This window comes from Thalassophryne amazonica, chromosome 3, assembly GCF_902500255.1.
Source record: "Thalassophryne amazonica chromosome 3, fThaAma1.1, whole genome shotgun sequence".
In the NCBI taxonomy this organism is placed as follows: domain Eukaryota; kingdom Metazoa; phylum Chordata; class Actinopteri; order Batrachoidiformes; family Batrachoididae; genus Thalassophryne; species Thalassophryne amazonica.
This window is the reverse complement of record NC_047105.1, coordinates 40392145-40408824: the sequence shown is the minus strand read 5'-3', so window position 1 is coordinate 40408824 and position 16680 is coordinate 40392145. Positions and strand designations below refer to the sequence as shown.

The window sequence follows — 16680 nt, the reverse complement described above, 5'->3', positions numbered from 1 at the left end:
ACGGACCGGGGACTTATGTCGCTTCCCCTAAAAAGGCTCCAAACATCAATTTTTTTAGGGTTGGTCCCTGTGGTGGAGATATGTACAAATATGCAGGATACCCTAAAATGATTCTTGAGTTCTTGTGGTGGAAACTGGCTTTCTGAGTGTCTGCATCAGAGGGATAAGTGCCAGAGAAATGCAGTCTGTCTCTCACTAAAACTTTCCATTTAAGTAAATTAAATGTGGTTAAATCATGTCAAAGGTACTTAAATGAGCATAAAAATTTGTCCTTTCACTCAAAATGTTTGGAAAAGATTGACTCTTAATCTGGGAGGTAATTATCAGTTTTTCCTTTCTGTTTTCAGTTCATCAAGGCAGACTCAGACGTATGTTTGCTGGAATCAGCAGAAAAGACAATAACATAAGGTTATATGTATTGAAACCAGAAAGTTGGTGGATCAATCCCAGAGTTGTCCTGAATGTCATTGTCCTTTAAGGCCCTGTCCCACTGGCGTTTAAGAAGATTTGCGCATGAATTACGCACAAATTTGGTTTATATTCGCTAAACATCCGCAATATCCGTGAAACATGCTTGTATGAGTCAGCTGACATCCGCACATGTCTGCAATTATCCAAAGAGGCACGTTTTTCTGTTGCCAGGATTTTTGAGCTGCACAAAATTTTGGTTGCGGATGACATTCACCTTACATACGCAATACATACTCAATCTATGCACTGTTTATCCGCTGATATCCGCAACTGACGGGGTACTGCAGTTTGGCAGAGGACTGGGACAGTGTCTAAAATGGATATATAGCATGCCTATCATGTCAACATCACAAACTAAAATAAATTTTAGCGAATGCATACAGAATGGCCACAAATAAAGCATTTGTATTATGTCTGCTTTGCATCTGATTTGCGGACAATTTGTGAATGCATAACAAACACTTCTCGTAAACCCAAAGTACTATATAAATGTGGCAGAAATCAACATACTTGCCAGTCAGTGCCAGTCAAGCTGTGGAGATGTACAGATGTAGTTATGGATCCCTAAAGATGTAGTGTGATAGTTGCTGCCATCCAACAACATACCAAACAATGTGTCCAAGTCCTGCAATTGCTCCAGAGGCTGTGGTGTTGGTGTGAAGAGTGATGCCAAAAGGCCCGGGTGCGCTTCTTTTATGACCGCAATGCAGATGCCGCCCATGCACAATACAACCTCTGTTTCCGCAACACGTGCACAATGCATTCTCAATACATCCGTAATACTGTGATAATCGCAATGTGTCCGATTCATTTCCTCAATACATGCATTATACATCCATGATTGTTCGTCATATATTTGATATACATTATTAGTATATCTGTAATTCATACTGAGAAATTCGTCATTGGCCAATTTTGTTGCGGATGACAACGAACGCCTGAAATTTGTATACTCAATTCATGCACAATTAATCCTCTCCCCAGTGGGCCTTTATCAAGACTCTAAACTCCAACATCCTCCAGGTCTGACCCTGTTAAGGAATGGTGCCTGACTGCAAGGGCCATAGAAAACTGTTAAGAAAGAGTAACATGGTAATCAGATTAATCTGAGTGCTCATATTTGATTTCCATTTGCAGATTAGTCTGGCCACTCACACTGAAGCTGATTTCTGCCAATATACCGCCCAGTCAACCATTTATCTAATACAGGTTGACCTTATTATGATGATTGACAGTTAGTTTCAGTTAGCTCTGTGGCTATTGTTTCTCCATTGGTTGCCCTCATGCAAGAATAGATTATGGAATTGACCAAACTGGGAATCACCACCGTGCAGCTCGGAGTCCAGAATGAGGCAGACATCCACAGCGGAAGCGGACAGCTTTTATTTCTGAAATTCTAATCTGGGCTGCTTAAATTCCAAGGTTTCTCATGAGGATTTTCATGGATAATGTTGACATAATCATATAGCATCATTATCAGAGATCACAAACAACCAGAGAGCAGAAATCTACATAGGAAAGCGTGTTTTATTATTTCATATAGGCTAGTTACCAACATACAATCATTAAAGTATTTGAGGCGATGACCTCTGATTTGACTTTGACCTTCAATTTAAGACCTGTGTTGTGAGAGAATGATTCACTAAGTTAGTCCACCAGCTATTTCCAGTTGCTGGGCTCCTCAGCACTGAGGTACATGCATGCCAGATCCTGCCCAGAGAACTATGCCACATGGCCAGAATTTCATAGCTGACATTTCCTCATAATCCAAGTAGTACTACTCATCTCATTCTCACTAAGTAACTGTTCGTTTTCTATAAAGTCATTCCAGTGGTACCCAAGGATCTCTTGAAGAGACCTTGCGTCCAGTACTAGGTTAAATTGCCATTTTGTGTCACTGTGCAAGTATTTCTATTATGCATAGAAGTACATGTAAGTCCTATATGTTCCCCGAGGACTGTTGGTTTCAGGTCTGATGTCCAGATTTCGTTTGGGGAAGCGAATGAGAGTTTACGACTCCCGGAGGATGGGATCCCAGTCCAACACAGGTTACTTCCCCAGCCAAGGCTGTTAAAAAAAATTACAGCTGGGTGGACTGAGACCATGTAGACAAGTAGCATGAAAAGGATTCAAACCCAGGTCTATATATTGGCAGGCCAACTACTTATCCACCCCATCTATTCAAGACCCAGATGCACAGAGTAAGAACTAAGATGGGTAATGGACTCCGTTTTTGTTGTTTCTCTGTTTTTATCTGTTTCAGGTTTTTTTTTTTTTTTGTTTCTTCTGTGTTTTTGTTTGTTTTTTCCTCATCTTTTGTAAAGACCTTGTAGCTGTTAGAATGGCCCAGGCCATGGGTCACCCCCCCTGAGTCTGTTCTGCTTGAGGTTTCTTCTTCAAAAACGCCAGAGGGAATTTTTCCTTACCTCTGTCTCCTGTGTGGTTGCTCAGGGGTTTGGTAAGGTTAGCCCTTATCCATGTAAAGGGCCTTTGAGGTAGCATTGTTGTGATTTGGGGCTATACAAATAAGATAAATTGAAATTGAATTGAAATTGAATTTGTTCCCTGCTCTACGATACATATATCTATTTTTTGTATTTTCTGATCTAACCTCTTCCCCCCAAAATTTTCAGACATTCAGTAATTGGGGAAAAAATGGGGACAGAACAGGCCGGCAGCTACAAAGAGAGATTGAAGAGTACAGTTGTGAACCAGCAGTAGAGAGATTTGCAGAAGGGGTATAGAATGAAACTGAATCAAACAACACTATTTGACTGTTGCTGGATCTCCTGTGGTGCCATTTCTCTTTTTTTCCTCCCTTTTTTATGTTGTACCACTTCCCAGCAGTTTTAAAAAGCAGTATCCAGTTTGAATATCTCTGTCCAGACTCCTATTTCCCTCCTAAAACAATCTTTGTCTTTTAAGTCCCACATTTAGAAATCCACCTTGGCTGTTGTAATGTTGTTGTTACCATTCACAGTGGTTGCATTTATGTAGACTTCAGCAGCAAAAGAATTTTGAAGGAAACATTATGGGTCCTGTCTAGTAAAACCAGCAATTCAGCATGTATAGAAAAGTTACTTGAAGTTGATTCCAATATGTCAAGTTGATGGACACATTTATGTCAGCCAGATGTTAACTAGGGATGGGTATTGATAAGATTTTATCGATATTGATGCCATTATCGATTCCACTTATCGATCCGATTCCTTATCGATTCCTTTATCAATACCTCCTGTGAATTTTCTGTGTACTAAAAGTAGGCTTTACAGGTTTTCTATGTCAACAACATTTTATTGAGTCTTAAAGTAAATATATAATATAATATATATATAATAATATAATAAATATGAAATTGGTCACTGGATCCTTGATCTCTGGGCATAAATAGAAATAAACAAAATCTGTAGTTTTTCTCAAAAGCATTTCCTTTCAGACACTGACACAAATGTAACTTCATACCCCTGAGCTGAGCTCTTGTAAAGTCAACATCAGTGTCATTCATAAACAGCAGAAGACATCTCATTTTGGGAGGGAAAAAAATGTAGTCTGTTGTAGTTTGTTGTCTGTATTACAACATTTGGAAAGAGGTGTCATTTGATTTAAAATGGTGATTTGCTTTGAAGTTATTAATTCCGACCGGACTCTGTCTTAATAACTTCACTCAGCAGAGAGCGTCGCAGCCTTTGGAGCTGTGCGAAGGGAACGGAGGACAATTCTCATTTCTTGCCTGCAACAAGATGAGTCTCAGTTATTGACTTTAATCTGCACAAAAGTGACTCACAATTGACATTTTTAAATGGTTTTGAGAGGGGTTAAGAAGTGACTTGCCGCTTCTGAAAACCAGCGAAGCAGAGAACCAAATGAAGCAGCGGGTCGAAGCACTGCTTCGTTGCTTCAAGCTTCAAGAACAGCCACTGCAGAAGCGCTGCAGGGTCTGCAATCAACATAAAGAAATGATCATTTTAAAACATTTTAAGACACTCTCAAATACAACGGCCGCTCTGAAGGACCGATAAGGGAATCGTTAAGCAAAAAGGCTATTGATGTCAGTGGATCGAATCATTTCTTAACGATTCTTGATTCCCATCCCTAATGTTAACAGTCTATGTGACTGGTTCACAGTCCAGTAACTGTGTGAGTTTGCTGGTGACTGGTCACTAACTGAAAGGATGATTAGTCAACTCATAGGTTGACACAGTAGTTGGAGGGTGTGAGTGTTAATCTCGGTGTTGTGGTTGTGTCTACGGATTGTTGCCCTGTTATACCAGCAGGATTACAGTGCAAAGGTATGCACACTAACACACAAGAGAAGATGAACCGTGACTTACACCGGCTTTGACAGGTCCTAATTATATGCGCCTCTAATGAACTGTAATTACTGACATACACCAGAGCATCGAGGTCTATAAGCTGAGGGCTCAGTCATTAAGCTGCTACTCTCCACTCACAGACGGAACACAATAATATCTTGATCATTTCTTGTTCTGTCTCTCTGTCTGCTGCAGTTTGATGGTGACAACATGTACATGAATGAAAACAATCACGAGTTCCTTCCTCCAAACCAGGTGAGTGGAAATTACCCCTCAAGTTCTCAATGGTCTTTTCTCTGCATTAGTTACTAGAATGTTAAATATTTGGTGCAGTACAAGTTGTCCGTGTTTGATGACAACAAAAACTACTGCTAAATAGAGTTGGGTGGAATAATACACTGAAGGGGAGCTTTTATAGCTTTCCCTTATAGTGAAAAAATATGTGAAATGACTGGGTATTTTATTGTAAAAGCACCATATTTTTATGTCATATCAATTTCAAATTTTCTTTTCATGTTTTTTAAACAATGTAATTGTGAATCGAATGGGTTCAGTGTGAAAGAAAGCATTGAAAACACTTTGTATGTGTCTCTATGACATATAGTAATATAGTTTAGAGTGTTTTGAAGATTTTCCAGAACTGCATGACGGCCATCTTGGATTTAGCTATGTACGGATTTAGAGCTAAATCCATACATTTAGCTATGTATGGATTTAGCTCAGGGGAAAGATTTACTTTGGCATGATATCTAATTTTTTCTAATATATATTAAACAATGTCTGAAACATGTGGCGCTTTAACCATAAAACGCACAATCATAGTGAGTTGTTTTTAAAACATGTCTCCCCCGCTATTAGACTCTCCTCTGTTAGCCTCATCACAGGAGTTTTACTTTTTTCTCTCTGCTTCTCTGCATGGACAGAAAACAATGTTTCAGAGTGAGAGAAATGGTGAGAAAGATGGCACAGTGCACAGGGACCGACTGTCTTCAAATTAATCATTGAATCAGACAAACAAAACATTGTTTTCTGATTGTGTTACACCAGTTAGCCATCATGAAGAGGAAAAAAGAACATAATTGCACCAGAGTATAAGTTGCATTTATTTTTGCAACATATAATTTATTTATATATATATATATATATATATATACTCAACAAAAATATAAACGCAACACTTTTGGTTTTGCTCCCATTTTGTATGAGATTAACTCAACGATCTAAAACTTTTTCCACATACACAATATCACCATTTCCCTCAAATACTGTGCACAAACCAGTCTAAATCTGTGATATTGAGCACTTCTCCTTTGCTGAGATAATCCATCCCACCTCACAGGTGTGCCATACCAAGATGCTGATTAGACACCATGATTAGTGCACAGGTGTGCCTTAGACTGCCCACAATAAAAGGCCACTCTGAAAGGTGCAGTTTTGTTTTATTGGGGGGGGGGGGGATACCAGTCAGTATCTGGTGTGACCACCATTTGCCTCATGCAGTGCAACACATCTCCTTCGCATCATCCGTGAAGAGAACACCTCTCCAACGTGCCAAACGGCAGCAAATGTGAGCATTTGCCCACTCAAATCGGTTACAACGACGAACTGGAGTCAGGTCAAGACCCCGATGAGGACGACGAGCATGCAGATGAGCTTCCCTGAGACAGTTTCTGACAGTTTGTGCAGAAATTCTTTGGTTATGCAAACCGATTGTTCCAGCAGCTGTCCGAGTGGCTGGTCTCAGACGATCTTGGAGGTGAACATGCTGGATGTGGAGGTCCTGGGCTGGTGTGGTTACACGTGGTCTGCGGTTGTGAGGCTGGTTGGATGTACTGCCAAATTCTCTGAAACGCCTTTGGAGACGGCTTATGGTAGAGAAATGAACATTCAATACACGAGCAACAGTTCTGGTTGACATTCCTGCTGTCAGCATGCCAATTGCACGCTCCCTCAAATCTTGCGACATCTGTGGCATTGTGCTGTGTGATAAAACTGCACCTTTCAGAGTGGCCTTTTATTGTGGGCAGTCTAAGGCACACCTGTGCACTAATCATGGTGTCTAATCAGCATCTTGGTATGGCACACCTGTGAGGTGGGATGGATTATCTCAACAAAGGAGAAGTGCTCACTATCACAGATTCAGACTGGTTTGTGAACAATATTTGAGAGAAATGGTGATATTGTATATGTGGAAAAAGTTTTAGATCTTTGAGTTCATCTCATACAAAATGGGAGCAAAACCAAAAGTGTTGCGTTTATATTTTTGTTGAGTGTATGTGTGTGTGTGTGTGTGTGTGTGTGTGTGTTTGTACTATGTGAAACAATGACAGCTCTTTTAAGCCCTGTGCAAAAACAGAATAATAATAAGAAAATTAATAGTGAGTTCATTATCTTTTGGAAATGTACTACAAAAGACTTTTCAAACATTTAATTGCATTGTACATTTATGTCACACACTGTTCATTGGCTTAAAGAAGCAGGTTACGTGCCTTTTGCAATTGTTACAATAACATGAATTAGCTTGTAGCTTCTGATTGCTAAAGCTGTGCTTGTGTTATAAATAAAAAATATGGCACAGAGTTTTCAAATGTTTAACTGCATTGCATGTTCCATATGATATGACTGTCTATTCAGTGGCTCAAAGAAGCAGTTTATGCATATTTGTCGCCTGTTATAGTTGTTTGTTGTGCTCCATAATGCTGTGTGTGCGCCTTATAAATAGTAGAGAAGCTTGAATCTTCGACTGGACTGGGTTGCTTGACGCGAGGATGTTTCGCTTCTAATAGCAGAAACTTCCTCAGCTAAATTTCTTGCTCTGGTAGTCTGTCTTCTGTCTTATACTCATTTTGCTTCTTGTTGCACGAAGAGGTAAATTCAAATTACGTATACTCAGGTGCGACTTATACTCTGGAAAATATTGGCATTTAGTAGCTGTTTATATACAGATACTTCAAAGCTTTATTACTAATGAGAAAAAAGGGGCTTTTCTTCAACTTTATTAGCTGCAATTGGAGATAATGCAAGTCCGACTTCCAGTGATAAAATTATTAGCAGACACAATTGCTGGATGCATTGAGAAGGTGCAACTGCTTTGGACAAATGTACATAAAATCTGGGCACAGATAGTTGACAACCATTAAGGAACTCAAACCGTAAAGTTCTAATTTATGATATTCTATTTATGCAGTCCTCCTACAGGTGCATGCAGTCATTGCTTTGGTAAAAGTCAAGCCGAAAATGCTGTTCCACTGAGTCAATTTTGGACTTAATGCAAACAATTTATTATGTTAGAGTGCAAGTGGAGTCACTGCTCTACACTACATTGCAACTGTGCCAGATACACTGCAGCACAGCTGTTCAAGAACAACTGGGAGGCCATATGGTTGTGTTTGGACAGGGAGATTTGTGGAGTTTGGGAATAAGCCAGTCCGACATACACGGGAGAGCAGGGAATTCGTCCCTGTCAATTGCAATTATTGGATGCAACCCATCATCTACAGTAGATCTGTGGTTCTGTGCTCTTAATGCTCTGGTTTGTTAAAGTGTGGCTCCGGGCCCAGAATGAGCCGCATGGGGCTGTTTATATTCGTACTTCGTGAAGTTTATTTAGATGTCTTTTACAACAAAAATGTTTGTCACAAAGGACATCAGGGGGATGGCGGTGTTATCTGACAAATTTCCCATGCAAACACCTGGCTGGTTGAGAAATCTTAAGAACCTGTGCGTTTATCACCCAGTCAGCTGCAGGCTGTGCCGTCTTAGCGCAATGCTGATTGACTGATTACAAACCGTGCTGATGTGCGCAAACTTTTCCAGTGGAATTAGTGAGTGACAGATAAAACATTGCAAATGTGGCACAAAAGATAGAGGCCGAGAGAGAGGAAGGTAGGCATTGAGGTAGCGAGAGAAAGGCAGGAGAGGAAAATAGCGTGGAAGACTGATGGCATGAGAGACGATTTTGCTTTGCTCTGTGTTATACTTTGTTTACTCAAGATCCCCTTATATTTGACATGTGCCTTGCTCCATTCTCCGCTTCGCCAAGTTTAGCTTCTCCTTCTCTCTGACAGATGGAATTGGGGAGGGTGGACACACTCAAAAACACAGAGACGCAAGGAATAGAAAACCACCGATCTGCCTTGGTGGTGTCCAATGTTTGGTCACTGCACCATGTTCTTCCAAGTACTTTGATACGCGTTTTTCGCAAATGACGTTGTGAGTCATGACCAGGTGCACCTGTTGTTTTACTTTATAAATACAGACATATTTGGCAATAACATTATTTGTACCATATCTTTAAAACTGTTGTGGCAGTCCCTGCAGTATGTGATAAAACTGGATCACCAAAGAGAAAGATATGGAAGCATGTTGCATTCACTTGATAAATTTATTTTTTTGGTTTGTTTTTCGGAGTAATTATTTCTGTTTTTCTGAGTAATTTATTTTTTGCCTGTTTTTCAGAATAATTATTTCTGTTTTTCTGAATAATTTATTTTTTGTCTGTTTTTTTGGAATAATTATTTCTGTTTTCTGAGTTTTTCTGTTTTTCAGAGTAATTTATTTTTATTGTTGGTTTTTCAGAGTATTTTTTTTTTTCGGAATTTTTTTTCTTCTGTTTTTAAGACCATTTTTTTCCTGAGTTTAGAGAGCATTTGAAGACACATTCATTCATTGAGAGCTCAATTTGGTAAAAATAATAATAATAATAATTTATCAAGTGAATGCAATACACTTCTGTAGGAAAGATGCTTCCAAGGAAATATTGATGTTTTCTGCATGTTTGACAGTAACAAATATTCATACGCAATAGTCCGTGGGCCAAGCAGGTTTTGGTACCATTTTAGGGGAATAAACAACACTTAAAAATTTCTTCAGTATACCACGGGCTACACAAAAATGCTTGGTGGCCATCCCAGGATGGCTGCTATAGCCCTACCTGGCAAGTCAAGTTGGTCCATCAAGGTGGAACTGCCTTGGTTTCCATACAGGACCCAAGGCAGTTCCAACTTGATGGACCAGTGCATGCGTGCAAGCAATTTGTCACTCAGAAAAGGTGAAACGGTGCAATTCTGTGAGGCTCGAAGTGTCTGGGGTCTCATATACAAAAGCTGCGTATGCACAAAAACATGGCATACTCGTAGGTCCGTCTCCATGTAAATGATGTATCAAAAGTGAAATGACCGTGGAAATGTGTGGTGTGCCACGTCAAATTCATGGCTTCCATACACACATTTCTACAGCTATTGTTACACTGCCAACATGTAGAAGTGATGCTGGGAAACTGTTAATAATGTGATAAAGAAGTCATCAGAGTGATACGCACATCACTGGCACCCTTATGAACAATTAACACACCCACATGTTTACAATTATATGGGTGGATATAAAAGCATGTGCAAAGTGATGCGGAAAATGGCACTAAAAAAGTTTGCGTTAGTGTTGTTAGAGGACCTTGCAAATGATGCAGTCCGAGGTGAGCAAGTATTCAGGGAATGCAAAGATTTACTTGCAAATGATGATAATTGGCTCATAAGCAGATTTTGATTACCAAGGCCACTGTTACTGGAGTTGCGCGCAGAACTGTGGTCAGCCCAGACCACAACATTGAGGAGCCAGGCAGATGTCTGTGTCAGGTGCTGATTACGCTAAGGTTCCTGGCAACAGGGGCATTCCAGCGTGAGCTGGACGATCAGTCAGGAGTGTGCCAGTTAACCTTGCGCTGAGCCATGCCAGCTGTGTGGAACGCAATCATCCAAATGTCATCCAGGTACATCACATTCCAACATTAAAGGGCGGTTTGCAGAGAGAGCCATTTTCTGTAATTTAATTGGAGCTATTGACTGCACACATATTGCTACAGTATAAAGGTGCCATCACATGATGAATTTGTTTTTGTTAATTGGAAACAACTTCACTACATCAATGTTCAAATCATATGTGATGCTCAAATGTATTGGGTTGAGTTGGGAGCAGGCTAGTGTCTGGCACTGTCCGCAATGGGTGGATGCTTAGTCAATAAATAGTTTATTTGTGTAATTGTTCCAAACAAAAACCAGCGCAGGCACATTTGGGGACATGTGGATTCAAATATTTTTTGGTTATTATTAATGTTTTTTCTTTTTCTTGATGGTGAAACTGGAGCTGCAGATTCTTAACAAGCCTCCGATTGTCTCCCTGTGTTCACTATTTGTCAATAAACGCGTGTGTAAAGTTGTGGATGTCACACACTATCAGCTGCGGTCGACCTCGCCTAACGTCACTGTGTGTGTGCGCTGCTCTGAGACCACAGCATTTATGCCCTCACACTCACACACACACACACACACACACATTCCCACTAACTTTATTGCCGTTTCATGTTTATTCCATTTGACAGGGTATCAAATAAATTATCCCTGCGTGTCTCCATGTCATTTCCAGTCATCTGTAGCTCACACTCTATATGATTCCTTTTCTGTGTTCATGTGGAATGACAGAGGGGAATGCCACACCCCAGGGCCTATTTACACAAATTTGCATATTTAAATAGGGGTCTGAAAAGGGAGGAGTTTGGCACGTCTGCAAGTGCACTCAATCCATGTTCAGTGGGATGTACAAACAGAATGTGCTTGGATCCATGCATATGCATACATTGATACATCTGGATTTTTTTTTTCAAGAGTATCTCCTGTTATTCAATCAAAGCATTAGAATAGGAAGAAAAAAATGCATTAAGTGACTTTACAGCAAAGTAGTTGGTACCAGACAGGTTGGTTTTAGTATTTCAGAAACTATCAATCTGCTGGGAGTTTAATGCACAACCATGTCTAGTGTCTCCAGAGAATGAAGACACTAGACAAATTCCTCCAAACTCACCCACAACCTGTGGCGTAACTGGTTCTTGCTCTTGACCACGCATGAAGTTGATGTTACTTCAGAACCTGATTGGAACCAGTTTTGGGGGTGAGAACCAGTTCTTCAGCCAAAATGCAAAAAAACTGGTTCATAATTTGCAACTGGCTCTCAACCATCACCAAATTTTTGTTGGTGAAAAAGGACCCCGTCTTAAGCTTTGCATCCAATTGAATCTGATACAGCAACAGAATACACAGTGTTTCCTGAATACGAGCATTTCCAAAATCTGGCGCGGCACACATGTATGAGCAGATTGTATGACTAAAGGTACGAGAGTGAGAGAGATGTTTCTAAAAATGAGATGTTTATGAAAATGTTCTTGCACGAGGTCCAGCATCATTCGGACGCATGAAGCGGATTTGTGCCAGGAAGGTGCCACAGTGTAGGTGCACTCCACCACCACACCCACCCACGCACACACACAAACACACACACACAAACTCTCATCCCCAAAAGCAAGGGCCAAAAAACAAAAAATAAAATGCATGAGAAAACTGTAAATGTGTTTATGTTTATGTTGTTTGCTAGTACAAGTAAGATTGTGTTGAAAGTTAGAGCGGGATGAGATAGCTGCAGGGATTATTTTTTATTAACCACTTTCATTCTTCACGGGCCGTGACGTACAGTACAAACGGTCGGGTGTATTATTCTTAATATATTCCATTTTCAACAAAAACAAACGGCACTGCCTAAAGCTTACTTTTCTCTGTGTGCTGCTTTATTATCTTATTTAACTTTGGATTTCGATCTCTGTTTTTCTATCTCTCACCCACTTTTTCCCCCTCTTGCTCTGCTTCTCTCGCTTCCTTACCTCGCGTTGCATTTAAATGCAATTGGGTCAGTGCAGTGCTGCCTCCAAACTGTGTGAAAATGTGTTTGATTACGTCTCTCACTTTTTTGTTCCTTCATGTAATCTCTGTGTTTAATCTATATAGTTCACCTATATAGATTCAGTGTTTCTGAAATAGAACAGAGGAATGAACCTGTTGAGTAAATCTGACAAAGTAACCGCTGCTAATTGTTATTACATGAGTTGGCACGAGGACTCTTGAAAGAAATCGGGTCAGTCGCGTTGTCATATTGATGTTCTCATGAGAATCTGAGTCTGACCATGGTTAGTTCTTGGTAGCGTCGTCTCTCTTTGTGCCCTAGCACTCCCTGTTTTGTGACATCAACAAGCTCCATGTTTGCCCCCGCACTCAAAAAACCAACATGGGTGTTGGTTTTTATGTTACATGATCGTAACTCTAACATGTAGCTTCTACAATATAAAATCAAGTTGTATGGGTGAACACATTCAAATGATGTAGTTTTAACATAACATGGAACAACTTAATACCTAACTTGCTCAGTAAACATAATAAAATTATTGAAAGTATTTCCACCCAAGTAAATTGTGTTCATGTAGCCAAAAACAATTTTGCTGAGTGACTTGAATGTAAATTTGTTGGGTCAGTATGATGAATTTGAGTTACTGTTACTTAATTACTATGGGTCAGGACAACTAGATTTGTAAGGGTAAATGTAACAACAACAACAACAACAAAAAAAACAGTAAGTAGCTTGTTTGCACTCAGGGTCGTCACAGCAAATCTAAGGTGGATCTGCATAAATTGTGCAAAGTTAAGTTGACATATAATTGTACTATTTTAAAAGTAGTTGTAACTACCCTAATAAATTAAGTAGCTCATAATCATATCAGACAGGTTTGAATGGCCCAAAGAAGAAATTACATCAGTGTGTTACATATACCTTTACAGGGCAGGGGTGGTGGGCCAATTAATTAGGTGCACTTGGTTTCAGTAGGTAAGGTTCCTGGTTCAAAACGGTTCAATTCCAGATGCAGTTCCACCTCAGATTTGCTGTGGCGATCCAGAGTGCAAACAAGGGAGCAGCCGAAAAGACCTACTTTTTATTTTTGTTACATTTACCCTCACAAATCCAGTTGGCCTGAACCATGGCAATTCAGTAACAGTAAATTCATCATGTTAACCCAACAAATTCACACTTGGGTTACTCAGCAAAATTGTTTCTAAGTTAACGCATTTTACTTGGGTGCAAATACTTTACATAATTTTATCATGTTTACTGAGCAAGTCATTTTTTGAGTGTGTGCACACAGGCCGTTATCGGGGCAACGCTTTAGGATAATTCTTCAGTAACAGAATTACAATCAGAGCAAATTTTTATGGTCTGGTAAAATATGTCCAAATTTTGCTGTCATTGTAATTCCGTTACCGTAGAATTGTAATGTAGCCAATGACCTGTCCTGGCGTCCTGGCAGGTGGTTTGATCTAACCCTCGCCACATAGAGAGGAGACACAAAAATTCAACGGCACTTGCTACGCCGAGAGCCTTTTTGTCGTTATCAGGATCTTGTTAGACCTTCACCTAAAGTGGGATTTCTTGTGTAACACTAAACTGCAGAGTGCGGAGCGATGCGATCAAAGATATCTTCATGTGGAGATGCCTTCTCATAGCGCCGCAGCCAAGTGAAAGAAACGGTGCACTTCATCAGCACTTTACCTTGACAATGCTTTGCTTTTGAAGTCGTTCTCCCTGACTTATGAATTCATTTAGCAGAACTGCTGTTTGAGAGAAATATGTCACAGAATAGAAGGGGAATAAAAAGAACACAAAATGAAGTAGGGGATAGAACGAGATGGAGAAACTACACAGGGGAATAATTCGGCTAATGGAGTGACTGTTTGGATATTCAGCAGAAGTAGGAACGGAGATTATGATCTTGCAATTAGTGTAACAAGGTTTTATTGATTGGCTGCTGCTGTAGCGTCTTTACTGCCAAGATGCTGCATGCGGTTTTAACATGCTCACAGTGTGTGCAAATCCCAGCCAGTCACACTACTACTAGTACTACTGCTACCACTACAGAGGATACCTCGGTGTTTTGGCCATTTCACGAGGAGCAGGTTTAAAACAATTATGTGTTATCGAGTTGTAAGAGAGTGTCTGAGTGCCTGTTGATAAAATAAATTTGCATGTTTCTACGCACTTTTTACTTAATGCATTCACCTCCTTTCAGTTTGTGTAAAGTGCAGAGTAGAAAACTACTACAACAGCTCAGTTGGTAGAACGGGTCGCCTCCTAACCAAAAGGTTCTGAGGGCGCATCGAGTAAATTCTGATGAATATGTTTGGGTTTGAGGAAACAGGATCCTTGAAGGCATCAATCCACAATAGAAGTAAGAAAAATATACAGTATGTTTAAATGAGTTTTACTTAATTTCACCTGGCTGCAGAAGATAGATGCTATATTGAAGTGATGGAGATGGATCGGTTGTCTGGCTGGAGGGTTGCCATCCAGGACCCAAGGCAACACAGTGATATGTGGCACCAGAGAATGTTTGAATTATGAGCTAGCTAACCCTAAAGCTACGGTTTGTAAGATTTATTGTCATCTAGTGTTGAGGTTGCAGATTGCATTGTGCCTTTGCCAGTTGCAATTTTGTTCCCTTTACATTTTCAATTCTTTTGTGAAGGGATTCATGCTCCCTTGCCTTCTCTTGTGACAAGCTATACCTCTGATCCCCCCCCCCCCCCCCATCCCCAATAGACAGAGTATAAGGGATCAATCACTTATTCTTTTTCTTAAGTCTTTTGGCTATACTGCAAATCTAGATTAAGTAAATGTGTTCCTTTTAGGCTACTCTATCAACATAGTGGCCTCCTTGAGTGGGCCCACTCTTATGTTGTAGATATTAATGGATTATTGCTCTTGGTCAATACAAAAAAGACAGAGTTCTGATATTAAAATACAGACGGAGCAAGAGAGGTTAGTAATTTGTTTATTATATGGCTGTTCAGAGCTGTGTTTTCATCTTATTGGTCTTCATTTTGCATGTCCACTTTGAGCTCATTTGCTGTTAATTCCTCCAATTCAAAGTCGTCAATGTTATAAAAGTTGCTTTTTGTTTTGTTTTACTTCATGCCATGAAAATGGTAAAAAAAAAAAAAGTTGCAAAGCTGATACGCGTTATGGATCGTTTGTCATGGTAATGTTCTGATAGGGGAAAATGTCAGACTGGAAAGCAACCAATCAGTGCGCGTACCGTCGTTGCCATATAATAAGAAGGTTTATGAAAACACATCAAGTGATTGTTGTTAATGATATAATAATGAACAGATGGTTATGAATGCTATATTCCACTCCTGCAAAGAAACACCCCTAAATCCTACAAAGTGTAGCTTTAAAATACTTTAACAACAACAGTTACAATACACTTTATTTATATAGCACTTTTCTTAACAGAGTTGTCACACTCAAAGAGATAAATTCAAACACTATTAACAGGGTTTAAGGTAGCATTTCCTCAAAGTAGTTTGAGTTATACAAAAAAATGTATTGGTGTGTGTGTGGGTGGTGCGGTGGCACACAGAGACATTGCAAATGGGCCGTAGCAACGCAAAGGAATGATTTTTATGTATGTTTCCCCTGCATTGCTTTTTATGATATTTTAAGCCATTAACAGTTAAAATACCAAACAAAATATTGTTGTATTGTTTTATAGTTGTATAGCTTTGTGTTAGTTTGAGTGGTTTTGGAACAGCTTTTGGCCTGGAAACCATCAGCTGTATCTGGCAACACTGATGAGGCATGTTTGAGCGCTGCTAGTATAACATAGATATGTGGTTTTAGTAAAAACAATTGAAAAATTAAGATATGTGATGTATGTCACTCTCAATAATTCTACTGTAAAGATGATTTGTCACTTTTATTTATTTATTTTTTTGTCCAAAAAGAAGTTGCAGTTTTGTATAAATTACAATGTTTAAAATAAATTTAATTGAGTATAAAAAAAAATGTGAACCACTGCATGAAATCATTGGATTTTACAGTATGTCTGTATGTATGCAGAGTTGTAGTCTTACACACCTCTCTGCAGCTTCTCTCCCCCTGCCATCCCCTCATTACCCCATCCCCGTAGAGACGGTGTCTGCTCCCAGACTACCAATAACCAGCAAAAATCTATTTAAGCATAAAAATT

At 39.6% G+C, this 16680-nt stretch overlaps 1 protein-coding gene across 3 annotated transcripts in view; it reads left to right on the top strand.

Annotated features, from left to right (window-relative positions):
• The window catches only part of tox2 (TOX high mobility group box family member 2), a 432153-nt gene that overhangs the window by 244893 nt on the left and 170580 nt on the right, over positions 1–16680 (top strand). For all 3 annotated transcript variants that reach the window (XM_034166083.1, XM_034166084.1, XM_034166082.1), the window contains exon 3: positions 4980–5039. In XM_034166083.1, coding sequence (XP_034021974.1) covers positions 4980–5039 — 60 coding nt within the window. The remainder of the gene's footprint in view (positions 1–4979; positions 5040–16680) is intronic.